Source organism: Eptatretus burgeri, chromosome 3, assembly GCF_056783735.1.
Source record: "Eptatretus burgeri isolate ZD-2024b chromosome 3, Ebu_testis_v1, whole genome shotgun sequence".
In the NCBI taxonomy this organism is placed as follows: domain Eukaryota; kingdom Metazoa; phylum Chordata; class Myxini; order Myxiniformes; family Myxinidae; genus Eptatretus; species Eptatretus burgeri.
This window is the reverse complement of record NC_140963.1, coordinates 122194580-122222439: the sequence shown is the minus strand read 5'-3', so window position 1 is coordinate 122222439 and position 27860 is coordinate 122194580. Positions and strand designations below refer to the sequence as shown.

Genomic DNA, 27860 nt, shown 5'->3' with positions numbered 1-27860 from the left:
AAGAGACCTGGTATCGAAAGAGTTAAGTTTTCGTCTCAAATCCTTGGTCAGAGTCCAAGTATCACATCCGTATATCAACACGAGAAGGACCTCGGACAACGACTCAGACTTTCATCCTCCTGCATAGGTATCGACAGCACCACACCCCATGATCCAGTGAATCCATGACTCCCCAGGCCAAACTCCGGCTATCGACCTCTGGCTCACAACATGAGGAGATATCAAAATCACTACCAATGTAAGTGAATCTCTCCGTGACTTCAACATCCTCACCACAAACAGCTTCAGACAAAATAGCAGCATCCAAGATGTCATTGAAAGATTGGATGTTAGTTTTGACTCAGGAAACCCATAATCCCAGTGGTTATGACTCCACATTCAGTGCCTGGAGAGCCCCCATAAGGACATTCAGCATCTCTGCAACGATGCCTGCAACATCTGCGAAAACAAGATCAGAGATATTGACACTCCCAAGGTCAGAGATCTTGCTTGAAATACAAGTTTCAAAAATGTTATGCTCTTGATGCTGTCATTGTAACGCCACTCAGAAGTCACAGACACCAACTGACAAAGATCCAATTTGAGTGGTAGCTGACCTGTACGTTCATCCAGACTCGTGAAGCTCAAAGCTTGGATTGCAGTCATTAGAGAACGCACTGAGTCCGACACCACGAACAACATATGTACACTAAAGGGAAGGAAACCCCAAAGGTGTGCATAGCCCCCCCCCCCCCGATAGAGTGTGACCCACGGCATTGGTTTCTCAGCCAAATAATTTAACCACTGCGGGTGAACACTTAGTTCACAGGCATGTTAAACCGACTCGAGGCAAGAAGATCTGGCCCAAGCTAAGGGTTGTAGAAAGCATCCGTGGTCTCTCCAAGATACGTTGGCCTTTGGAATTATCCATAAGTGACATCCACCAATTGTTGTGTGCGGCATTTAATTTCAAGAAAATGAAAATACGTTTTCTGGTAAAAAAAAAAAAAAAATTGTTATTTTGTTTTGTATTGCACAAAATAAGCTTTTACTTTTTGATTGAGAACATGTTATTCCTTTTCATATTATAAGTCAAATTAAAACCAAAAATAATCAGCTGTATACAGACAAATGCTCCTTTGAAACGAAACGTTCTCCACAATGTGGTTAGAGGATACCTGCGTGACACTTCGGCAGTTTCACAACTCCATCTTTACATGTGACTGTAAGATGTGCTGAGGACATGTAATCTTTGCATTTTAGGGTGACTGGTTTATCTCTGGGGAACCGGAAATAATAAAAGGTCCAGCTGGAATGTAACTGCAAAATAGAAAAGAGGTCAAAGACAGATTCTGAGATTAATTGGACCATGACAACCAGGGCTAAATAACATGGAATGTGTGATTATCAGGATAGTTGGATCATTGTAAAAACTGGAAAAAAATTAAACAATGATGAAGGATTTACCAGGCAAAAGACTGAGGTCAGGGATTAACTCAGAACCAGAAAAACAAACCTTTTTGTAACTTTCTGGAACCACAAGGTTATTTTTGTCAAAATCTGATTTCTCGAGATCACAGAAATCTGTAATAATCGCACACAGGCAATAAATTATATATTTGTCCAAAAAAAAAAAAGGATAACACAACACCTCTCCTTGTAAATCAGATGAAGCAAACACCATCAATGTGATCTTGTACCTGGTGTACATCTTGGCAGGTTGAAATTGTCATCTCGGCAAACTATGTGTAAAGGCATATCAGAGCTGTGATCTTCTTCACAAAGAAAATAAACTTTGGTACCCAACGGGAACTTGTAATGAGATTGCTGATGTAGAGATGGATAATAATCAGTTTGGGATGATGATGGGAAACAGGCAGATGCTTGGTAAACAGATTTTAATCATTCTCCAAATTCAATCCATATTGTCAAACACAATAAGCCAAGAAAACCATTACATCACACCTTGATTCTGCACATATAACGTCTAAAGGCATTTGTTTTTCATTTTCTTTCCAAATCAATGCTCGGTGCTTTAAACGCTCCATACCACTCGAGGGAGAAGTGGGGAAAACAAAATTCTCAAATTGGCATTTTTGTTCAAATGGGACAGTTAACAAACAAACTGCCTCAAAGTTTAAATAATAATTCATATCTATATCAGGACCTGTTCATTTACTCATCTCAAGCAGATGTTATGATGATGAAAGGTCTGTATGAGGGAACAAAGGGAAGAGTTTAAGTTTTGGTCATTATGGTGATGGAGCTGATAAGCCTGAAACAAATCCTCAGGAAGAGTATGCAGATAATTAATCTGAGGATAGTGGTGGCGAGCGAGCAGGAGACACATGAAACACTGGAAGAGTGGTGGGATGCGTTGGAGAAGCATGGACTGGAGATGAGCTTCGAGAAGATGGAGGTAATATTGGTTAGACAGGAGAGAGAGAGGGGGAGGGAGGGAGAGGGAGGGAGAGGGAGAGGGAGAGGGAGAGGGAGAGAGAGAAAGAGAGGTAGAGAGAGGTAGAGAGAGGTAGAGAGAGGTAGAGAGAGGTAGAGAGAGGTAGAGAGAGGTAGAGAGAGGTAGAGAGAGGTAGAGGAGAGGTAGAGAGAGGTAGAGAGGTAGAGAGAGGTAGAGAGAGGTAGAGAGGTAGAGAGGTAGAGAGAGGTAGAGAGAGGTAGAGAGAGGTAGAGGTAGAGAGGTAGAGAGGTAGAGAGGTAGAGAGGTAGAGAGGTAGAGAGGTAGAGAGGTAGAGAGAGAGAGAGAGAGAGAGAGAGAGAGAGAGAGAGAGAGAGAGAGAGAGAGAGAGAGAGAGAGAGAGAGAGAGAGAGAGAGAGAGATATTGAACATCAGGGTAGAAGGGAAGGAGATAAGCCAGATATATAGATTTGTGTACCTCATAGAGCAGTGTGGGAGGAAGAAAATGCATGAAGGAAAGTGATAGTAGTTTGGAGGTGGAGGTATGAAGGAGGATACAAGTGGAAGTGAATACATGGAGGATTTGGCGGTGGACAGGACGATATCGAGAAAGTTGAAAGGGAAGGCTGAGGTCGTGTGTAACACCAGCATACCTATATGGCCTGCGGACACTGGTAACGACAGAGCAGCAGCAAGAGAGGAGAGAACAAAGGCATCTGTAGGATTGCAGGAGTTAAAAGGGTGGATGGAGGAAGATTGATGGACCGAGATAGGACATCAGTGTGCAGATGAGCTTGCCTGGGAGATTGGTAAAAAGCCAGTTGAGGTGGGCAGATAATGTGATGCAGATGGAGGAAAATAGATTTCTGAAGAGAGCAGATGTGTTGAAAGTACAAGGCAGAAGTAAAATGGGTTGACTGTGTGGGGGAAAATTTTATATTAATGTATTCTAAATTGTACCAAATGGAGTTTAAGAAAATGTAACTGTTATGCTACAAGTTGAATTGGCTGTCATTTTTGGCCAAAAGACTTTTGCCCTAAATGATAAGAAATGTGTTGTTCTGGAGCAGAGTGACTGAGCTGATAAACGAACCTTTGCCTAGAAATGTACGAAGTGGATTCTCGTCTCAAGGACACGTCTGCATTCTGGGTGAATAGCCCCCACCACTCTCCCATGAAAGTATAAAATGCTTTGAAATGTAAAATTGTTTCAGTGCAAGTACCTGCGAAAGTATTAGAATCTCAGTGGCTTGTACTCCTTGGAACTGACCAAGTACCAAGTTAGAATAAAACTGTCTGATGTAATCTGGAAGTGAATTGAATCAGGTTGGTCTAACTGTTAACGAAAGCAAGAATAAATGAAATAGAACCAAATAATATTGCAATCAATGGGGATTCTTAAGTGCATTGTACAACGGTGAGAAGTTTATGGTGGATAATTAGAATAATAAATTGTTTCACAAGGAAGGACTTTGGACATCAGTTATCAGTGTCAGTGGGTTTTATGCAGGATTTTATAACCAAATCGGACAAACGTTAAACTCTGCCTGAAGTCAAATAGGATTCCACAATCGGCCAGTTAGAATCCTTCAGGAGGACAACGATCACAACAAGGTGGGTTAAAAAAATCCACAACAACTGCAATTGAGATGAGAGGATTGTGTGAAGAAGGATGTCAAAAATGTGGAGGTGGATGGAGAGTGGAGAGAGATGGCTGATGATCGTGGCTGGTGGAGCAGTGTTGTGAACAGAGCAGCAGCTCAGCACCAGTCGGCCTAACCGCATCTAAAGGGATTTTGAGGGAGAACGAGCTGTTCCCCACTGCACCAGTGTCTCAATGTGACAGCATCTTCCTCTTCCACGAGTCTGATTTGTGTATGAACACAACAAATAATCCTATCTCTGAGCTGTAATAGTAGATGCCATTAACTAGCTTTCACCTAATCATTCACTCAGAGCTGGCCGAGGTTTAAATACAACTAACTGGTTTCCTTGCTTTGTTACATGGACTGGACATGCACCCAGGGGTGCTGTCTCATGAAAGACGGCTGGATTGTGATGCAATAAATCACAAATTATAATGAATGAACACCAATGAACACCAATGAACACAAACATTTTCAGATACATCATAAGAAACCGTCATGGAGTGCAGCATGGGGATTCCTACCTGCCTCCGCAAAATGCGAGGTTTTCGCATGTTTTTTCTTCGTATTTTTTCAACCACCAGATTCCGTTCCCTTAGCTCATTAGCCGATACATTGCAGCACACTAAAGTTCAGAAACACTCAGGTTAGTATGGCAATTGTTAGAATGCTCCAAGGATCAAGTTCAAAAAGAATGTACGACCCACAAAGAACTGCAGAGACTGAGTGTACGTACCAGATCGGCATTCTGGAAGTTGGATTTGCCCTTCATAGCACTCAGCAGGGTTTGTGCCTTGCATTTCCATGCATGAAGAGCAGTTGAATTCATGGAAAGTCTCTGATGTGAGGACATACGCCTTATCCTATAGGAGGACGTGGAAATAAATTGAAAGAAATGATTCAAACCAGTTTTTCCTGTTTTTGACTTTTTTGTTCAACGGTGACGATGGATTATGATGGTGCAATTTTTTTTTCATGATCTAAGAATGTGAGAAAAACATTTCAAATCTTTCCTTTCATCAATGTCGTATGCCACAATGGTTTCCCATGTACTGTCTGACCCTGACATTCGCGGTTTCGCTATTCCGCTATATGCGGATCCCGCATATTCACAATTCATAAAATGTGACCTGCCTATACATTTTGCGCCCTGTGCTTTGCGTATTCACAGTTTTTTTTCGTGGGCATATTTGCAGTTTTTCTGACCTTCTGCATTTGTGGCATTGTGCTTTGCATATTTGCAGGTTTTCACGGTATTTTTATTTTTATTTCCCTTATGAATCCTGAACCGCCTGGAACATATCCCCCTTTTTCTCATTGAATCAACCACAAATGGGGCATCAACACAATAACTCCGTCGAACCTTCCAACATCATCACCATCGACTCGTCTTTGTCATCGCTATCAACATCGCCATCACATTATTGAATCAACTTTATCAACATTATTATGAAAAGTAAGTTTCATGGTCTTAATAACTCAAGAAAATAAACTATATTTTATGTTGTTAATAACTCTTTTATTCATTAAAATAAATAACAAAAAACAATGTGGAAACAAGGGTACCAGTTTGGACAAAAAGTTGAAGTCCCAAACCCGATTTTACCCATTACCTCCTCATGTTGCGGATTTTCGGTTCATGGAAATTTTCAAGAATGTAACCTACGCAAAGGGCAAGGCCCTCCTGTATATACTCAATACTGCATGGGGTATCATGTTCTGTGAACTCTCTCGTTGTTTTTAGCATCTATTACTTTTATTATTGTGATTTTTTGAAAAGTGTGGTGTATATGATATCCCTTCAGGTTGCAGCAGTGTTTGTAGTGGATTTGCAGGTCATTGTAGTTTTATTACATAGTGTGTATTTCAGGCCTACTCGTTCAGTGGCGAGTTGAGAGGTATGTTCTTTCTGTCGAGTAAGAAGGGTAGTGAGAAGATGGTTTGGAAGTAAATTAATATAATGTGAGTGAATAGGAGAAAAGAAAAAGATTTTAAAGAATGTGATTCCTTGCTTGATGTGAAGCACTCAAAAATTTATAGAGCATGGACAGACAATTAAAGATTGGCAACCATTGTGCAGACCGAATGGCCTCCTGCGTTGAAATTCCTTGTAAGGAACGTCTATTTAAACGAGTAGCTTAGTGGCATGGATGGAAGATCAGGGAGGAAGAAAAGTGATAAATCTAATGAAATAATGAATCTGAATTTATTACAGAATGGAACAATAATCAAAATTCTGATTATTCAGTCGTAGTCAACAGGAACTTTGTTTTATAGTGTGTGTGTGTGTGTGTGTGTGTGTGTGTGTGTGTGTGTGTGTGTGTGTGTGTGTGTGTGTGTGTGTGTGTGTGTGTGTGTGTGTGTGTGTGTGTGTGTAAGGGGGGGGGGGTAATGAGTAACAGGACAGTGGGTAATAGGACAGTGATTGATAGGATAGTGGGTAATCGGATCGTGGGTAATAGAATTTGTGGGGAGGATAGTGCATGGGGATAGTGGAATTTGGATGTTTCTTTTCTGTACTAAAAAAGGCAATGTGTGTCAGTGTGTCAGTGTGTCCATGTGTCAGTGTATGTGTAAATATATGTCTCCTGCATAAATCCAAAACTATAAAACTGAGCAGCCTGAAACTTTGAATGCACACTAAGAAAACTCCAAAGAAGTGCAAGAGTGAAAATTGGGTGTTTGGGTTAATGAAAACACCTCTTTTTAAGATAATTAACGGCATTATTTGATGATATCCTTCATCAGGCGATCCCCGGCTGTCTCGCTCTCTGGGTCTTAATGTGTTTCCTGGGTAACCTTACTGGGGTCTGAAGCCGCCATGTTTTCTGGCCTGCTCAACCATGTCTCGACTTGGAACAGGCCGCAACATTTTCTTAACGATAAAGTTGTTGTTTTCACTTTCCTATGCCTGTTCAATATTGCTACACAATTCGGATATATTTGACATTTCATGCGTCTCTGGGAGGTAAAAACAACGTACACGTCACATCGACTGAGCTGCGCGATCGCAGGTAGTCTCTCAGGTGTTGCCTCGCCAGCTGAAAATGTTGTGCAACTTCATTTTTAGACGGCATTGCTTTGTTTAACATCATATACCCATCACTTCAACATTCATAGAATTTTTTTTTTTTAAACAACCTCCATCGACCTCGTGTTTGGGGTTCCTGCTCCGAGTTCCTTCATGTCAGTTTGAGCTGTGAAAAGCGTGTGCCGACATTTTGTTATTTGTTCACTTGATTTCCATATTTAAAGAATTATATTTAAAAGGGAAGCCTTTGAGGTTCTTTTTGTGTACTTTATCCATGCAGAACTTCAAATGGAACGTGGAACAGGCTGCGTTTGTACTCACCCGGTGATTTAACAAGCTTAGTGGGAAACCAACAATTACCTTTTAAATGTGAAAAAAAAAACAAATTTAACTGATGCTTTAAGTTTAATGGAGTTGGGTACACCTGGAACATTTGACGTCAATAATTAATTCTCGAGTATCACACTACCGTGGTACGACGAGAATTTAGGTACAGATGTTAAGCAGTTGTTTATCTTTATATGAACCAAGTTTGCTCTCAGAAACGTTAGGAGTGTCTCTTTGTGACTTTCAAAGCTGATAACACACAATCTCCGAGCTGTTTACCGCATTAACATGTTTTATAAAATTAGAGCCAATGTTTTTTTCCCCCATCGCACGACGATTGGCAGCTATTATGCTCCAGGAATATGAAGCTCCAGGAATATGCTGCAATAGTGACAAGGTTCGGCAGACCCAAATTAATGCTCCTCCTGAACCACTTCGTCCATTGTTGACAGTCAACACTCCAAATGCAAGTCATTTCCAAAGCAACATCAGAAGATACCACTCGTGCTTCAACATGCCATCTTTCGGCACCATAAAAGAGATCAGAGAATCTGACTACATGCTCACATTTAAAATGCAGGGACAGGTTTATCATCAGATTGGCAGTCTTCAGCCACGACCAAATGAAGAGCCAAAATTCCTGCAGATCTACTTCATTGGTGAAAATACAAAGCAGGCTGAACAGCACTGCAACAATGTCATTCAAACCAAGTTGGAAGTGGTGTTGCAGTTGCAAGATATTCTCCACAATGAAAACCACTATATTAGGAGTCTCAAGTATGCCATGGAGAAGATGACACCTGAGTACAAAATTGTCATTCATTCAGACAAAACTCCAGCTGGAGAGCATGGGCGGCGCTTCAATGCACCCGACACATCAGAAGTGGCTGTCATCCTAGCTGGTGAACAACATGACTGGTGATCCGAGCTGGTGATCGAGACATTGTGCTGCAACTCAGAAACAACTCCCTCAAGAGAATTGCTGAAACACACCCATTATATGATGCACTTTAGTGTCCACTAATTTTCTGGCAGGGTGATGATGGATATAATATTAAACTGCAACAAACAGACCCAGAAACAGGACTGCCAAGTGAAAATAACATTTCTGCCATGGACTTTTATGCCGACAGGATTATGCTGAGAGTTGGTAATTTCAATCACATCTTGCATTGCAAAGATCTCTTCCACCAATTTGTTGTGGACATGTATGCCAAAATTGAGGCAGAAAGGCTGAGATTCATTTGAAAGAACCAAAAGAAACTCTGAGTAGAAAACTATGTTCACCTCAGGGATGCCATGAGAAATTATGGAATGCTGCCAATGTTGGCCAATTGGTCGTCTTACCTTCCAGTTTCACAGGTGTTCCCCGCTACATGCATGAGCGCACTCAGGATGCCATGACATATGTGCAAAACTATGGCTATCCTAATCTCTTCATCACCCTCATCTGCAATCCAGCTTGGGAGGAAGTGGCTCATGAAGTGATGCCAGGCAAAAAACCACAGCATCGCCATGATTTGCTAGCAAGAGTATTCCGACAAAAAATGAAGGCATCGATGAATGTCATCACCAAGGGAAAGATTTTTGGAGCCATTAAGTTCTACATGTACACAATTGAGTGGCAAAAGCGTGGACTGCCACATGCCCACATTCTCACTTGGCTTCAAGATGAACTTCATGTGCACAGAGTGGATGACTTCATCAATGCTGAACTTCCAGACCCAGTAATTGATCCACTTCTGTTCAGCACTGTCAAAACACAGATGGTGCATGGTCCCTGTGGAAGCATCAATCCAAACTCACCATGCATGAAAGATAACAAATGCACAAAAAGGTTCCCATGATATCTTCTGAAAGAGACACAGACTGGACAAGATGGATACCCACTGTATCGTCGGAGAAAACCAGAAGATGGTGGATTCACAACAACCATCGGAGTTTGTGGTTGTGAGATTGAAGTTGACAACAGGTGGATTGTTCCAGACTGTCCACTCCTCACAGGGCTATTCAATGCACACATCAATGTTGAGTGCTGCCACTCTATGACATCCATCAAATAAGTGTGCAAGTATGTCAACAAAGGATCTGACATGGCTGTATTTGGCCTGACAATGGATGGGACTGTGCATGATGAAGTTTGGCAATATCAAATGGGAAGATACATCAGCAGCAATGAAGCCATCTGGAGGATCCTGAACTTCCCAATTCATGAGCGACATCCCACTGTGATTCATCTCAGTGTGCACCTTGAGAATGGTCAGAGAGTGTACTTCACTGAGGAGAATGTACATGAGCATGCCCATGTCCCACAAGACATAACTCTCACTGCTTTCTTCAATCTCTGCCAGGATGATGAACTTGCTAAGACACTGTTGTATCATCAGATACTCAAGTACTACATATGGAATGTTGGCAGCAAGAAGTGGGCTTGTCGCAGAGCAGGACCAACTGTACCAGACCAGCCAGACAACAAAGCCAGTGGTGCACTTGGCCATGTGTACACTGTCCATCCTAATAATTTGAATGTTTTTACCTCAGACTGCTTCTGCATGAGGTCAAAGGTCCAACATCTTTTGAGGACTTGCGAACAGTGGATGCCATAATCTGTGAAACTAACAAACAGGCTTGCCAGCTCAAAGGACTCCTGGAGGATGATACACACTGGAACAGCACATTGGAGGAGACAGCTGCAACTCGATCACCATGGATGCTGTGAAACCTATTTGCCATCATGTTGTAGACACGTGCCATGTCAAATCCCAACAACTATGGGACAACCATAAGGACAACCTGAGAGAGGACATTTTGCAACATGCACAAGTGCAAAATCCTAACCTGAAACTCAACTACAGTGATGCCATCTTCAATCAAGCTCTCATTATCATTAAAGACAAGATCAAGGCTTTGGGTGGCTCTGACCTCAAAACTATTGGCCTTCCTGACCCTCAACAACATAATGATGAGCCCACAAATGAAATTTTGAGAGACAACTACAACATGGAACAGCTTGGTGAATATATACAGGAGAATGAGCCATGTCTGGTTCCAGACCAAAGAGAAGCCTTCAAGAAGATTACACAGCAGTTTTCAATGGGAGTGGTGGCACTTTCTTTCTGGATGCTCCTGGTGGAACTGGCAAAACTTTTCTCATCAATCTTCTTTTGGCAAAAATCTGGCAAAGAAACAGGATTGCCCTTGCAGTAACATCATCAGGCATTGCTGCCACACTGTTGACAGGAGAAAGAACAGCTCACTCAGTCTATAAGTTAAGAGGGCTGTCACACCTTGACGTTTTAGCCAGCGTATGGCAAGGTCTCAATATGGATGTAAAACGCTGGCGTACGCTGAACTATTAATGTTTTTTTAAAGTTTTGGGCGTATAATAATGTGTTGGACGTATGCATAATGTATTAGTAACGTACACAGAACGTTTCAATCACATATAGATAACTTATACCAACGAATGCTGAGCGTGCTGTCGTCGTTCACAACCTATGCCCAACGATAGCCTAACTTATGCATAGCGCATGGCAGCGTATCGCCAACGATCACGTGGCATAGGCTATTCATAGGCAGCGGCTCGACGATTCAAATCATAACCGCACTAGACATCGAAGTGTGAAGCCGCTGTCACACCTTGACGTTTTAGCCAGCGTATGCCGACGTATGAAAAATTTGCCGAACCAATCTGGCACACGTCGAATACGTTATGGGTAAGTTTGTATACGTTAAGAGCACGCTGGCATATGTCGTAGTATGCTGGCATACGTCGTAGTTTACTGGCATACGTCGTCATACGCCGAGCACGTTGAGAAATTTTCAGTATGTTGAAAATTTCTCGACGTACTCGACGTATGACTCACGTTCCGCATACGCTGGCATAAGTTGTAGGCACGTTACGCGATCGTTGAAACACGTCGACACACGTTACTTGTACGTTACTCATAAGTCGAAACACGTCAAGGTAATCGTTAGCATCAGTGTTCCAGACTCCCTGTTTTTTTTGTTTTTTTTCTTCGGTATGAGGGTGATGTTGACACTTCGATTTCTAGTGCGGTTATGATTTAAATCATTGAGCGGCAGCCTATTAATTATATTATATTATAACCGCACTAGAAATCGAAGTGTCAACATCACCATCATACCGAAGAAAAAATAAAAATAAAAAATAAAAACCAGGGAGTCTGGAACACTGAAGCGAACCATTACCTTGACGTGTTTCGACTTATGAGTAACTTACAAGTAACGTGTGTGGACGTGTGTCAATGATCGCATAACGTGCCTACAACACGTTACTCATGGGTCAAAACTAAGTTTCGGGTAAGTTAAACATTACCTCGACGTGTTTCGACTGATGAGTAACTTACAAGTAACGTGTGTCGACGTGTGTCGACGTGTGTCAACGATCGCGTAACGTGCCTACAACTTATGGCCAGCGTTATGCGGAACGTGTGAGTTATACGCTGGCATATGTCGAAAAATTTCAAGGATGGAAAATTTGTCTAACACCTCGGCGTACTACGACGTATGCCAGCATACTACGAAAAAAAGCCAGCGTACTACGACGTATGCCAGCGTGCTCTTAACGTATACAAACTTACCCATAACGTATTCGACGTGTGCCAGCGTTTTAGCCAAATTTTGCATACGTCAGGCATATGCTGGCTAAATCATCAAGGTGTGACAGGGCCTTTATCCTTAAATCTGGAAAGTATGGAGGCACCAACCTGCAACATTGGTAGGGGTACTGGCAAAGCTAAGCTCCTGCAGGAGTGCCGGCTCATTGTCTGGGATGAATGTACAATGTCTCACAAAGCTGCATTAGAGGATCTTGATCGCACCATGCAAGATCTTTGACATCACGACAGAAGAATGGGTGGAGTGACTCTGGCGTTGGCTGGGGATTTACGACAGACACTGCCAGTCATTCCACATGGAACCAAAGCTGATGAACTGCAGGCCTGTCTCAAAGCCTCATACATTTAGAACAACATTCAGTGACTCAGCCTAATGACCAACATGCGAGTGCTTCTAACAGGTGATTCTTTTGCTGTGGAGTTTGCTGCAAGCCTGCTCAAACTGGGAAATGGAGCCACAGCATCTGATAATCAAGATGGAACTATCTCGATGAACAACTTTGGGAAAAAAATTTGCGACACTTCAACAACTACAAAATGCAGTATTTCCAAATGTTGCACATAACTTCCATGACCACAAGCGGCGATGCCAAAGAGCCATTTTGGCACCGAAAAATGATGCCACCTATTCCACAAACAGAGGCCTTTTTACACAATTACCTGGCACTATGCAAACGTACAAGTCAGTTGACACTGTACCAGACACAAATAAAGCAGTCCCCCACCCCACATAATTTCTTAACTCTCTGGATCTACTCGGTGTGCCTCCTCACAATCTGGAGCTCAAGATTGGTACACACATTATGCTTCTCAGAAATCTGGACCCACCAACACTCTGCAATGGAACACGTTTGGCTGTCAAGAAGCTTATGCCACATGTCATTGAAGCCGCAATCATGACTGGCCATGCAGCAGGACAGGATGTCTTCATGCCACGTATTCCAATCATCACATCTGAATTGCCATTTCAATTTAGAATGCGCCAGTTCCTTGTCTTCCTCAGTTTTGCCATGAGCATCAACAAGGCACAAGAACAATCGCTCAAAGTTGTTGGCCTCAACCTGCAAAGCCCATGCTTTTCCCATGGCCAACTCTATGTTGATTGTTCCAGAGTTGGCAATGGCAAAAACCTTTTCATCTTGGCTGCACATGGAGAAATGCGCAACATTGTCTATCCTGAAGCTCTACAAGGATAAAAGAACAAAACAATGTCAAACACTGTGATAAAATGTGATGTGAAATCCTCAGTGCTGAAGAATAAGAAACAATGGTGGAGAAGAAAGGCAGAAAGAGGAAAGAGAAGAAAGGCAAAAAGAGGAGAAAGAAGAAAGGCAGAAAGAGGACACAGAAGAAAGGCAGAAAGAGGACACAGAAGAAAGGCAGAAAGAGGACACAGAAGAAAGGCAGAAAGAGGACACAGAAGAAAGGCAGAAAGAGGAAAGAGAAGAAAGGCAGAAAGAGGAAGACAGAAGGAGGAAGACAGAAGAACAATGAAAAAGCAATAAGTGAGGAAGGAGAAGCGGATAGAAGAAAGATACAAGAAGAAGAAAGGCAGAAAGAGGACACAGAAGAAAGGCAGAAAGAGGACACAGAAGAAAGGCAGAAAGAGGACAAAGAAGAAAGGCAGAAAGAGGAAAGAGAAGAAAGGCAGAAAGAGGAAGGCAGAAGGAGGAAGACAGAAGAACAATGAAAAAGCAATAAGTGAGGAAGGAGAAGCTGATAGAAGAAAGATACAAGAAGAAAAAAAGCAGGACACAAAGATGGCAAAAACAAGGAATAACAAAAATGCAAAGCAAATGAAACTTCTCAACAGCAAAAAGCAAAATTAGAAGCAAACACAGCAACAATGACTGCATTCAGTCAGTTGTCCATGCTATCTGGTTCAGGAGGATACAGTTCAAGCCTATGAAACCATTGCCACCCCTGTGTGAAGCGGAGCCATCACCGTAAAATACAAAACACACAGGAAATGGCACTTTGTGTTGAGGCACCGCGGTGATGGTCATGTTTAACCCTCGACCAGTCAAAGATCACCAGGGGGTTAAACACGGCAAGGTAAAGGAAAGCCTTAGTCTTATTTGCTGTCTTCCATCTGTCTTTTTCTCTTTCCTCCCACTCGCTGCTCTCTGCCCCCCCTCCTCTTTCCATCTCTCTCCCTCCCCATCCTTTCTTCCCCCATCTTTCTCCCTCCATTCTCCTCCTCCCTCCCTCCCCCCATCCCTCTGCCCCCTCTCTTAGTATTCCCATCAGTGAAGCGACGGGTGGTATTTGCTAGTTCTCAATAAAACGTTTCCATCTGCATTGTTCTTGTAATTTGTGAAAATGTTTGGATGACACGGACGACTCGGCACGGCCAGTGGACACAGACCCATAAAACAAGCCTACCTTTGTTTTCTTTCCAAATGACTTTGGTTTATTTAAGTTTCTTTCATCCAGCTCATTTCTTGTCACATGGCACAATGCTGCAAGAAGGAAGACAGGGAAGAAAAAGTGAACAGAGGGGAGAATGCCAAGGAATAAATGGGAAATGGATTTTTAAATCATTAACTTAGATTTGAAGACCTCTAAGAATCCATGTACCCTTTAATATCTCTGCCTGAGTTCCACTCAAAAAAGGCTCACATTTGGATAAGTAATCAAACCCTGCACTCAAGGACCATTACTGAAGGAAGTAAAAATGCAGGAAATAGCAAATCAGCTTCATAGCAAATCTTCATAGCTTCAGGAAATAGCAAATTAGTCTGTCCATTAAATCCTGATCTCTATTCTAACCAACAAAAGAAGAAAACAGAAAAATAAACAACCAAAACACACAAAACAATCAGATGAGAGAATAACCCACTTTACACAAGCAAACAAACCTTTTCTTAACAAATAAAGTGAAAATGCAAGTAAGAAAACATTCCAGAAGGGTTTATATTTTATGAGCAAATACAACCCCTCGCTTTGCTGATGGGTCAATAAAGTGGGGGAGAGGGGGGAGAGGGGGAGAGGGAGAGAGAGAGAGAGAGAGAGAGAGAGAGAGAGAGAGAGAGAGAGAGAGAGAGAGAGAGAGACAGGTGGAGGGTGAGAGGGGGAAGGGGAGACAGAGCAGATGAAGAAAGGAAAGTTACGGGGGAGGTGGCAAGAGTGACACCTCACCAAACGTTGCTATTCACTGTGGGAGGGAGGGGCGTGTGAGTGAGACACACACAGGCAGAGACAATAAGAGCAACAGAGGTGTAGGAGGAGAGTGCTGCATTTTATGTGGAGGGGGGAGCGAGGAGGGAACAGGGTGAGAGAAAAAGTGGGGGAGAGGAGGAAAAAAAACAAGAAAGACAGATGAGGGGTGGAGGTGGGGTTAACAGAGAGAATATGTGACGCTTAATGACCGACCCCCCCCCCCCCCAAAAAAAAAAAACGTGTCAGAACAGCTCTACATACAATCACATAACAGTTTGGAAAGTAATCCACTGGCACATCTGCAAAAACATTGATATCCCAGTTCCAGAAAATTTGTGGGAACATGAACCAAAAGCAATCACTGAAAACATTGAAGTACCGCTCATGTACAACGTTATGATCCCATCGAGCGTGAACATAGAAAACAAAGCATTGCGACCAGATATCATACGAAGGCCCAAAAAAAGAGAAAGCATTGCTAAGGGAGACGTTAATACCGGTGATTTTGGACTAACGATGCAGAAATTAAGAAAATGACCAAATACCAAGACCTCAAGCATGAAGTGAAAAGATCCTGGAAGCTGAAGAATGCCATAGTTGGACCAGTTATAGTTGGAGCGACAGGAATGATGACGAAGAACCCCACAGAGATATTAAAAACCATCCCTGGGAATATCACTGCAAACAAACTACAGTTGGAAGCTGTCCAGGGCTCAGTGACGATCCTGATTCTACAACTGCCCATTTCAAGGGATATTTAAGTTTCGTCCTTTGTTGCTCTCTCGTTTGAACTATGATCGCATATGATAACAATTCTTGTTATTACATTGTCTTACATTTAAGCATCAGTGTTCAATATATGATACATGTACTATATGTAGTACTTTGCTTGTTTTAAAAAACTTTTTAGAAAATTGTATGATTCTACAACGGCCCATTTCACGGGATATTTAAGTTTCGTCCTTTGTTGCTCTCTCATGAGAACTATGCTCGCATATGATAGTAATTCTTGTTATTACATTGTCTTACATTTAAGCATCAGTGTTCAATATATGATATATGTAGTACTTTGCTTGGTTTAAACAACTGTTTTAAAATATTGTATGATTCTACAACTGCGGATTTCTCAGTATATTTAAATAATGATGGTAACTCCTGCAATTTCGAGTATGTTTCATATTGGAAGTGACATTCATGAACGTTTTGAATAAATTGTCATTTATAAACATCTTAATGTTTTTCTCAATGTATAATACCAGCAAGCTGTTGCATATACGCCTACAATCAGATCAGAGCTAAACCAGTCATTGTAATTTATTGAAAGAGATGAATATCATCAACCAGCTTAATCCACAAACATTAGGGGGTAATGTAGCGTGTTTAAAGCTACTACTCATACGAAACTAGCAGTTATAGATGAATTACTCATGTTTGTATTCCTAAATTCCTTTAGAAAGTGATTGCAAACAACCTTGCAAGGTTGTTATAATATTTATTGGTGGCATTTGAAGCGATATCTGGTAATAGTACCCCGATATAATATGGTACAAGCATAACCCGCGCTCTGCGCGACAGGCTGAGGTGGGTGTGTTTGAGAAAGGAACTGATGCAGAGTATCAGTAGTAATTTTACTTTAATGCAGTAAGTGGAATACGATTTCACTGTTTCAGAACCATTTTATTTACTTTTCTTTGTACCATGCACCTCATGTGGTCTTTGAGATAATGTAAGCCGAATATCACGTTACTCGAGCGCAGAACAAAGTCGAAGATAGCGTGACACGAAACCACAAACTAGGAAATAATATACAAGATGGTTGAAACCGGAAGTGATGTCATAAACAATTATCTAAAATATGGCAATTTCTGGATATTTTGTGTATTTAGTGTAACAAATCACAATAGAAATTAGTTAAATGCACTCCAAAAATCAAACCAGAGCAAAATAAACCATTTCTGTGTGTTTCTGGGATTATTCTGTTTCTGGGATTATGACATTTTCCCAGGAACTCCGATATCGTCAATTTGGATAACTACGGGCGAAACCGTAAATGTTTGGACGGGGCTGTAGAGAAAACGTACTTGGTCTGGAAGTGTTACCCAAACTTTTCTTGAAGGTCTTAGTATATAGAACAAGAAAATCCAAGGTAACGCCATAGAAGAGTGATTGACACGAACTCCCCCCCCCCACCCCAGCACCAGGACTATACTGAGATGAAGGTGGATACTTTGAGCCTACCCTGGGAGGACTCCATTTCTACATTCTGAAACTCTATATGTGTACACACACACACACACACACACACACACACACACACACACACACACACACACACACACACACACACACACACACACACACACACACACACACACACACTTTCGTTATGGTAATACAGTTTATATACATACACACGCATGGAATACATAAAAACGACAACGACAAAGATTTACCTTTAAACAGAGTTCTTTGAAAGAGGAATTGAAGTGAGAAATTAACAAAATTCAATTGAAAAATATATCAAACCACAGAACACAAAATGTAGATCTCTGCTCTCAGCCTTCATAGCCAGATCATTGCAAACACCTGGTCGGATGGACCTTATTACAGCACGTGCGCTGTATACAATTGCACCGAGTTTGAAATGTCCCCGGCGTCGTCTACCACGTCTCCGGTGGGTCCGGTGTCTCCCCCCCCTCCCCCCACGTGCCTCAAGACAGCCAATGACGGCCGTCCGGTAGATGCAGTGCGTAACCTCGACGGAAATGGCAATTGACGGAAATACCCGTCAATGGAAATTTGTGAAACTAATGTTATATATGTGAAAACCATTTAATTTATTGCTTCTCGGAATAAAACGAAGAAACGCTCCCCTCATGTACGAACGAACGAACGAACGAACGAACGAACGAACGAACGAACGAACGAAAGACGTCATTTCCGTCCACCATGGCATTTCGCGCCGAACGCAGAAAGCTTAGTTCTTCTTATGCTATCATTCTCTTTAATATTAGCCATAAACAAGCGTTTCGTCATGCATTAGTAGTTGAAATTTACTTACAACAAGAACGAAAAAATAATCTCCTCAGATTCAACAAGAACGAAAAAAAACCCTAAAAACATCACGTGCAGGACAAGACCAATCGAGCTGAAGGAAACGATACTGTAACTGCACTGCTCCTGATTGGTCAAAGGGCACCACGTGTGTTGTGTGGGCGGTGTTATGCACGAGGATTCCAGGCAAAGTTCTTCTTCTGCCATCATTCTCTTTAATATTAGCCATAAACAAGTGTTTCGTCATGCATTAGTAGTTGAAATTTACTTACAATCATTCTTTTGCGGCCTCCTGCCACGCTGTATCAAACGATTTCATTCCTTCTGTTATATATAAAGGTGCTTATCACAATAATAACAAGATTTTTACATTCCAAATATTAAGTAGGCTTTTAAATTGTTTTTCAACTGAAAAAGCATAAATTGCATATTTTAACATTAGTGTACTCATTTGATTCACCACACGCGCTGTAATGAAGGATTTCACTTGTTATCTTTATATATCTACTGATGTTGAAGTGAGGGGTGTATTATATTAAAAGGAGATCGCACAAAAAGGTTAAACAAAACGATATCCTGTACAAATAAAATTGCACCTCCCGAGGCACCCACCGCACGTCACTGCAGGGCCCAACACAGGCAGAAACGTACGTCTGTCTCATCGATGTTCCCATGAGAGCAGGGATACTTTTACCAAAACGAACAACCAAGCAGCTTGGAGAACGCTCACCAAGTGGCTTAAGCACTCAAGCAAGCACTCCAACAAAACAGTTGTTAAGAAATAGTGCTGCAGAATGGTGGAAGTATTGTGCACTTTTGGTGAAAAGCATGAAACTTTGCACAGTTGTAGTATTTTACCGACTGAACAATATTAGATATGGGGCCAACTGAATTTTTTTCCAAGATGGCGGTCATTTTCAAAATGGCTACCACAATGGGCAAAATTACCGATACAACCATATAAATGAATATATTTCCTATGATTGGTTGGAAAATTGACCAGAAATGTGAAATGTCACTAACTTTTACCTTACGTTTCACATGTTCTTCATTTCTTAACCAAGATGGCTTTCAAATTAAAAATGGCTGCTACATGATAAAATGGTGACAAACGTATGAAACTGTAATGTGATAATTGTACCATGCATCACAGTTAACGTTCTTCCAGTTAATCTGTGTATATCGCACGCATTCATCCATTCATTCATCCTTCATTTTTTTCTTTAAGATCAGTATCTCCATATCACAGTGCATGCTGTTGTTAGTTGTAGAAGCTGTGGTGGTGGTGTTGTCATCAAAATACCAACAATGGCTAAATTCTTCAAGATTTTAGACCCCAGACAACGTCCAGAAACTCCTTCAACATCTGAATCATCATCGCCAATAGATTGGCCAAAATGCATTTTGTGTCAAGAGACATCAAAAGAGCCACTGCGATGCCCAGCTGATTCAAAGAGGATACGTTTGGCAAATCGATATTGCTGAATTCCCCAAGAGAAGACATCAGTCGCATTTCTCCATGTGCACACGAAGAAGCCGACACTAGGCTACTACTCCATGCAGCAGACGCTGCTGCGAATGGATACCAGAAAGTCATGTTGCGTACTGTGGACACTGACATGCTTGTCTTGGCAATAGCATTGTTCAACCAAACGAACCTGAGTGAAGTATGGGTATTATTTGGCACAGGAAAGAATTGCAAACTCATACCAGCACACTCCATTGCCCATACCCAAGATCCATTGCCCATACCCAGCACACTCCATTGCCCATACCCAATAAATCTTTGTCTCTGCTAATGTTCCACACCTTCACCGGTTGTGATCAGATGTCATTTTTTCTGAACTGAAGAAAGAAAACAGCATGGAACACAATGAAGGTTTTCACAGATGTCGTAGAAGCCTTTGCGACTCTTTGTAGAGTACCTCCTTCAGACGAGACATTGAAAGAACAAATGCATATAATTGAACGGTTTGTTGTCATCATGTGTGACCGGACAAGCTGCTGTTACAGTGTTAACGATGCCTGAAGAGAGTTATTTACTCAAAAGGGGAGATCCATTGAGTTCATTCCACCTACTTTCGCTGCACTGTATCAACACACAAAGCAGGCAACATATCAGGCAGGGCATTGCTGGGGCAGGCATTACTGCGAGATCCAGAGTTTCCAGATCCCGCTGACTGGGGATGGTTTAAAGGGGCCTCACAGTTGTGGGAACCTCTGTGGTCAACCCTGCCTAAAGCATCCAAATCGTGCAAATAACTTCTTAAGTGCGGCTGCAAAGTGGAAAGAGGATGCCTGCGCCAGTGCGCCAGTGCAAGTGTGTGAAGGCAGAGATGGCATGCACAACATATTGCAAGTGTTACAGAGACTGTGAGCATCAATAACATGATTAAGCAATATTAAGCGTCATTTTGTGCCTCAAGTTAGATTGCTGTTTCTATATATAACTAACAATGTACTGCTAAAAACCATTGCTGAATCTTGTTGCGATGCGATGACTTAGATCTATTATAACAAGATGAATGTGCACCATCTTGATAGACGTTTCTCTTGAAAAACAAATCATAGTAAAGCCCATGCCTACATATGATAGTAAGTAAAGAATTATAATTTGAAGAAAACCTGACTTCATTAAGGATACATTAGCTTTTACAGTTATCCACTTAACAGTTGGGGAGATTCACCTCTCGAGAAATGGAGGTAAAAACGATTATTTTTGTCCAATTACTTTGTATTTACACATAATATTCCAAAACTTAAAGACGCATTATGTAGATGAAAGTTACATGTCATAAGAACATTTTTCAACTGCAGAACTAATGTGCTTTATTATACGAAAGGAGAGTTTGCATTCCCCTTTTATTATGCAAATGAGATAGGCAACAATTTGGTTTAACGATGTAATTTGGTTTAAATATATGAGACAATGTGCGACTCAAAGCATGGAAAGAATATATCAAGTAGCGTGGATGTTATTCAGCAAAAACTACCCTTTTTACCTCCTTTTCAGAGGTAGATCTCCTCAACTGCTAAAGCATGGTGGCCATCTTGGATTTCTGCACCATTTTTTTAATTGTTGCATTGTTGAAATATGCAAACATCAGTATAGAAACTAACAATGCAATATCACGGTTAAAGAGCATGAAAATATGAAATTAGTACATTTGAATATTATAAACAAGTCAGAAAGCAGTTTTTTTACTCGGTGGTGGCCATTTTGAATTTGGTGGCCATCTTGGAAAGAAACTGAAATGGCCCCATATCTAGAAATGTTCAGCACATTAAAAGCTACATCTGTGCCAATTTTCGTGCTTTTCACCCAAAATGCACAATTGGTCTGTTATGTGGCACCATTCTGCAGCACTAAACGGCTAGTTTGGCATGCGATTAGCAACATGTTAAACATACACTTCCCGGAGACGCCCAGAATGTCAAGCCACGAACGCTGAGGTCTCCAGGCGTTTATAAGCATTGCCATGTATGCAGCGATTCGTAGCTATGATGAACAGGCATTTGATAATATGAGTGAGGAAAGTGAAAAGAACAACTTTATCCTTAAGAAATTGCTGCGGCCTGTTCCAAGTCAAGGCATGGTTGAGCAGGCCAGAAAACATGGCGGCTACAGACCCCAGCGAGGTTACCCAGAAAACACCTGAAGACCCAGAGAGCGAGGTGGCCGAGGATTGCCTGATGAAGGATATAATTAAATAAGGCCGTTAATTACACTGGTCTGCGTCATTTCAGAGGTCGAGGTTTTCTCAACGGTTCTTACATGTTTTTTGCATGCTGAATTTAGAAATGTATCTCATTTCGCTCAATCAGGTCAATTTCAATTTTATCAATTTTAAATAAATTTCGACTCTCTGCCTGATATTTCTTCCTTAGTTGTTAAAAATATCATCAAAATCCCAACAGAACACGTTTCATTGCAGTGAATATTGGACTCGCAAAAGTTTCATTTTTACTCTCAGCAACACATGCATCTCAATGCAAATCACCAGCCATGCTCCCAGCCGGTCAATCTGTCCTGAACTCTCCAAAACGTTTCGTGCAAATCATTGCATTTACAAATCCGTAAAACCTCCACACAATATAATATAACAACCTCACTGCCAACAAACTTCCAGTGAGTTCAACGAACAAAAGGTAACTTATAACTCTTACAAACAGGTAACTTATAATATTTATCAATTTTCCCTTAACTATAACCCTATCTCGGCCTCTCTCTCAGCCGGTCCGTATCAATGCAAACATGTGGCACGTCGCTTCATCATGCCCATTTAATTACTCGTCTGGCTCCTCGTCGAGCCTCTTCTTGTGCTGTGCCCTCTGCACTCCTCCAGCACTTTTCTAAAACAACTACAGTACTTATCGTTAACTTTAAAACGGACTCTCTCCGCCAGATCCTCTTCTTTCTATCAATAAAATTATCTGACAATGAACTTTTCTTTGTCCGAAATGCGTTACCTGCTGAGAGTGCTCTCCCTTACCTTCGCTCAAGCACTTGTCGTTCCTCCAGGCACTGCCTCCGGCAGATTAAGCACCTCCGGTCACAAGCACCGCACCAACGTCGGTTCGAATCCGAGTCACGGCACCAACTGACGTGGATTTTTTAAACCCACCTTCTTGTGATCATTGAAGGATTCTACCTGGCCGATTGTGGAATCCTATTTGACTTCAGATAGAGTTTAACGTTTGTCCAATTTGTTTATAAAATCCTGCATAAAACCCATTGACACTGATAAACCGATGTCCACACAAGTCCTTCCTTGTGAAACAATTTATTTTCTAATTATCCACCATACACTTCTCACCCTCATACAATGAACTAAAGAATCCCCATTGATTGCAATATTATTTGGTTCTATTTCATTTATTCTTACTTTAGTTAACAGTTAGACCAACCTGATTCAATTCACTTCCACATTACATCACAGAGTTTTATTCTAACTTGTTACTTGGTCAGTTCCAAGGAGTACAAGCCACTGAGATTCTATACTTCCTCAGGTACTTGCACTGAAACAATTTTACATTTCAAAGCATTTTATACTTTCATGGGAGAGTGGTGGGGGCTATCAACCCAGACTGCAGACGTGTCATTTAGACGAGAAGCCACTTCGTACATTTCGAGGCAAAGGTTCGCGGTTATCAGCTCAGGTCACACCACCCCAGACCAAGACATTTATCAACATTTAGGGCAAAAGTCTCTTGGCCAGAAAGGACAGCCAATTCAACTTATAGCATAAAACTTACATTTCTAAAACTCCATTTGTTACAATTTAGAATATATTAATATAAATTTTTCCCCCACAAGACCCTGGAAACCCCAAAGACCCCAAAAGGACCCAAAAGACCAGGTCAGTTATTGCTAGCAGCACGTCGCTGCATCCACTTTTCGCCAGTACTCCAAGGGCCTTTGTCTGGCCATCCCCCAGGCAGATACCTGGCCCATCCCCATATCCTTGAGATGTTGATCAATCTGCTGCAACTACGAGGCATGTGGTCGTCCCTTTGGCATGCTCCACTCACGAGGCTCCCTCACTGAGAGAATCTAGTGAGCAGGATCAGTGTCAGGAAAACGAGCCATATGTCCATACAGCCGCAGCTAACGCTCACAGACTATGCAGGTAACAAATCTCATTTGAGTCTCTCTCAGCAACCCCTCATTGGACACAACGTTCAACCAGCGATTGCCAATAATTCTCCAAAGAGACCTCGTACCAAAGGAATTAAGTCTCAGATCCCTAGTCAGAGTCCAAGTCTTACATCCAGAGAGCAAGACTGGAAGTACCAGGGACCTGAAGACTCGGACTTTTGCACTCCCGCACAGATACAGGCAGCGCCACACCCCATGATCCAGTGAAATAATGAATCCCCTGGCCAGCCCAGACGTCTGTTGACCTCTGGCTCCCAGCCAGCAGAGACATGAATATCACTGCCAAGGTAAGTGAATCTCTCCATGACCTCAACATCCTCGCCACAAACAGGTACAGACAGGATAGCAGTATCCAAGATGTCATTGAAAGCCTGGATCTTAGTTTTGACCCAGGAAACCCACAATCCCAGTGGCTCCGACTCCTCATTCAACACCTCGAGGGCCCCCAAAAGGATATTCAGAGTCTCCACAAAGATGATGCATCATCTGCGAAATCAAGCTCAGAGATCTTGACATTGCCAAACGATCCACCACAGCTTGATTTCTCCAACTTCCTCCCCATAATCCATCCATACAAGTGCTGAAAAGTGTGGGGGCCGGTACACACCCCTGACAAACTCCAGTAACAACTGGAAATAAGTCAGAGATGGTATCATCACATCTCACAACACTCTCAGTACCAGAGTATAGTTCAGACCTCAGATTGATCAATTGTGGTGGCACCCCACGAAGACCAAGAATCTTCCACAGGGCATCCCGATTGACTGAATCAAACACTTTATGGAGACCAACATCGGCTGCAAGCAGCCCCTGCCGAAACTTTTTTTTCATCCACCTGTCTCACAGCCAGCCCAGGGCTGGAAGACACAGGTTTCACATCAAGGTTGTCTTCTTCACTGCTAGAATGATCAGTGACCTCCACGTGATGAATACTGGGCAAGAATTGACGGTCAGACTCGGGAAGAAACTTACACTTACATAAGAAATGTTCAAACGGTCGACCATTTGCCTTTCACAGAGGACATAATTTGCCGAGCACATCAGAAGGTCCTCGAGAGCCACGCCTCGTGGTCACTTGTTTAAATCACTGCTGATGGAACAAATAACTCTGGCATCCTCAGATATCTGATTTTCTTGTCGGAGGGTCGAGAGCCATGAAAATATGCGCCAAGTTCTTGGTTGAGAGACACCAAGTTGCACGACCGTCAGTCCGTTCCAAACCATTGCTAAATGAGCTGAGGTAACTGGGTGGATAAGTTGAAGCCACACATCAGCACCACCAAATTTTGTAAGGTAGGGGACAGCTATTCATCCATGGTTGCTCCCTGGTGGATTATGGATCCATCCATCTGAGATATCCTCCAATATAGGCCATAAGCCTTTCGAGATCAACATCTGGGCTGTCATCATCAGAATAAGGCTTAATGAAGTGCAGATCTGCAAAACGAAACCCAATGCCTGATATCCAAAATGGAGCCGAATGGATTGCCAAAATAGAGGCCAGAGATGTTGAGACCTTCACAGTGGAGTTTATGGAGATGATGGGACAACAGTTGGCTATTTAAACCAAGCATGAGATCCAAATTGATCTCCCTCTGTTGTGCAGTGCGGCACATGGCAACAGGAATGTGCTCTCCATCACCTGCAGGCCCCCAAAGGTGTGACTGGTTGGTCTTCTTTTCTCATTTGAAACCTTCGATGAGGAAAAACTAAAAGTTTGGATAATGGAAAAGAGTATCCTGAAGATTTTGTTGCCAGATCACTTCAAATTGTCTTTCTGTATCCATATCATCCCACCTGAAAAGGGGTGGGAGCAGGGGGAGACATGGGGAGACTGCTCGTGTTTAATACAACACAAATTCTAAAAGAATAAAACAAATTCCGTGCTGTAATAAATAAATTCTCCAGCACGTCAACATATTTCTAAAAAAAACTTTAAAAACGAGAAAAAAAATATTTTTTTTTTAATGTAAAAATATGTCAGGATGTTTCCCCAAAAAGCATGTAAACAAGTGTAGGGATGGTCACAAGAAATGACCATGTGAAACCATCCCTACATCTTTCTTTGAATCATGGTTGTCCTGAAAAAAGACAAATTGTATCAAACACACACACACACACACACACACACACACACACACACACACACACACACACACACACACACACACACACACACACACACACACACACACACACACACACACACACACTGGCTTTTCTATAGACAACCATAATTCAAATACGTCTTAAAATAATTTTCATAACTTGCGTCTTAAAATAAAAATATGCATCTTAAAATAATTTTCGTACTTTTTGGAATAACATCCCCACATCCTTTTTGCCTTAAAAATGATGTTTTTATTAGTTGTCTATGGGGTTATGGCAGAGCCGCTTTGTATTGTGATGGGAAGTTGAAATTTGTCCAGGGTACCAGAACGCAATAGCATCCTATTATTGAAGGGTGCCATTGGATATTTAGCTGTTCTGTGAAACCTGTCTTCACATGCAGATGCAGAAGCTGTCTCATGGCAAGGTTTACAATCGGTGGTTTGTCATTCCCTTCCCAGCGGTTGCCAGTGCAGGAATTTGGAATTTGATCAAACTGATAGTGACAATTGCCTGCTCTTTAGGAAAGAGTATATAATTGTAAATATTATCACAGACACTCTGGGATCTTTAACATCCACTAGCAGCAACCAACGCTGACAAAAGAGCCCAAAGCCAATTGTTGCATCCAATGGACAGCACACTCATGAATGCAACACTTCTTTAGAAACATCTGGATGACAGTCATCAAGTTTGGGATCAAACCCAGGCTAAACAGTGCAAGTGCAACACATCAGAGCTGCACTGTCATCCTTAAAATAATTTGTACTAACATTCAAGACCAATCGCTTCGCTGACGGCAATACAATCTTTGCTGAAATGGCTAATCTATGGGGCAAGAACAAAAAAGGATGCCTGGGAGTTCCTGCCCTAGGAGGTGGAGATAACCAGCTTTGGAAGTTGGCATTTGCAGTTTTTCCATGTGTACCCATGGACCCATATACAAACCTTCCTTCCTTTTTATTTTTAATTTCTTTTTGCATCACAAACCTTTCTGGGAGTTCCCTAAATCCTCCATCATTGGTTTCATTGAAATCTGTGAATCCGTTTTCATGTTGTAGCACAACATCCAGAGAACCAGACAGCCACAGCTCCTTTTATAATGTAGATGTGAAATTCAGGAATGTCTGTCCGAAAGGAAATGCCCCTTCCAAAAAGACTGTGTAAATGACCATCCAAGAAAACACAAGCATGACAGCTTAGCAAAAGTGTTACCTTTTTGGGGGGATGTAATACAAACAAAGGTAAAATAGTTACCACTACGATATCCTATTATTACGCGTTAAATAATGGGAGCACGATCATAAAGGAAGGCTTGGAAAAGAATAAAGAAAAGAGTTTGGGGGAATGAACCTGACCTTGTCCATAAACAGAGTCGAAGAGAATCAGAAGGCAGTATGTCCACAGCCTTTCCATCATGTACCCTGTTCGACAAGATCTGTCTCTGCAGCATCTGATTTATTCTCTGCCTGAACCCTCTTTACGCACCTCTCCCTTACCCCTTCTGTCCTGGGTTTTGGAAAACTAACTGAATGAACTCAAACTCCTGGCAAAGATATAAAGATTTCCAAATATTCCTGTTGACATAAGATTAGATGTTAAATGGTTAACCGTAGAATAATCGTAACTTGTTATATGGGAAGCTAGTAAATAATTGCTGTTTTTTTTTCCAAGTTGTTCCATGATATTCAGATTGTTTATCCTTTAAAAAAAAAAAAATTCGTGGGGATATTGTTCATTGGTCAAGAGAGAAACGGCCCATATAATCAATCTTGCAAGGATTCCTTTTTCCACAAAGTTCTCATCCTTAACACCAGTTTCCTTGGAAGGAACTTCA

General features: G+C 41.8%; 1 protein-coding gene and 1 pseudogene across 1 annotated transcript in view; one reads left to right on the top strand and one right to left on the bottom strand.

Annotated features, from left to right (window-relative positions):
- LOC147030882 (sushi, von Willebrand factor type A, EGF and pentraxin domain-containing protein 1-like) overlaps positions 1–27542 on the bottom strand; it is a 106064-nt gene extending 78522 nt beyond the window's left edge. The window contains exons 1-7 of the mRNA XM_085875418.1: positions 27382–27542; positions 14425–14501; positions 4778–4904; positions 4566–4666; positions 1680–1806; positions 1496–1563; positions 1158–1299 (exon numbers count right to left, since the gene is read on the bottom strand). Of these exons, the coding sequence (XP_085731544.1) occupies positions 1158–1299; positions 1496–1563; positions 1680–1806; positions 4566–4666; positions 4778–4904; positions 14425–14501; positions 27382–27442 (703 nt within the window). The 5' untranslated portion in view covers positions 27443–27542. The remainder of the gene's footprint in view (positions 1–1157; positions 1300–1495; positions 1564–1679; positions 1807–4565; positions 4667–4777; positions 4905–14424; positions 14502–27381) is intronic.
- On the top strand, positions 8929–10005 carry LOC147030883 (uncharacterized; annotated as a pseudogene).
- Positions 27543–27860: the final 318 nt, after the last annotated feature.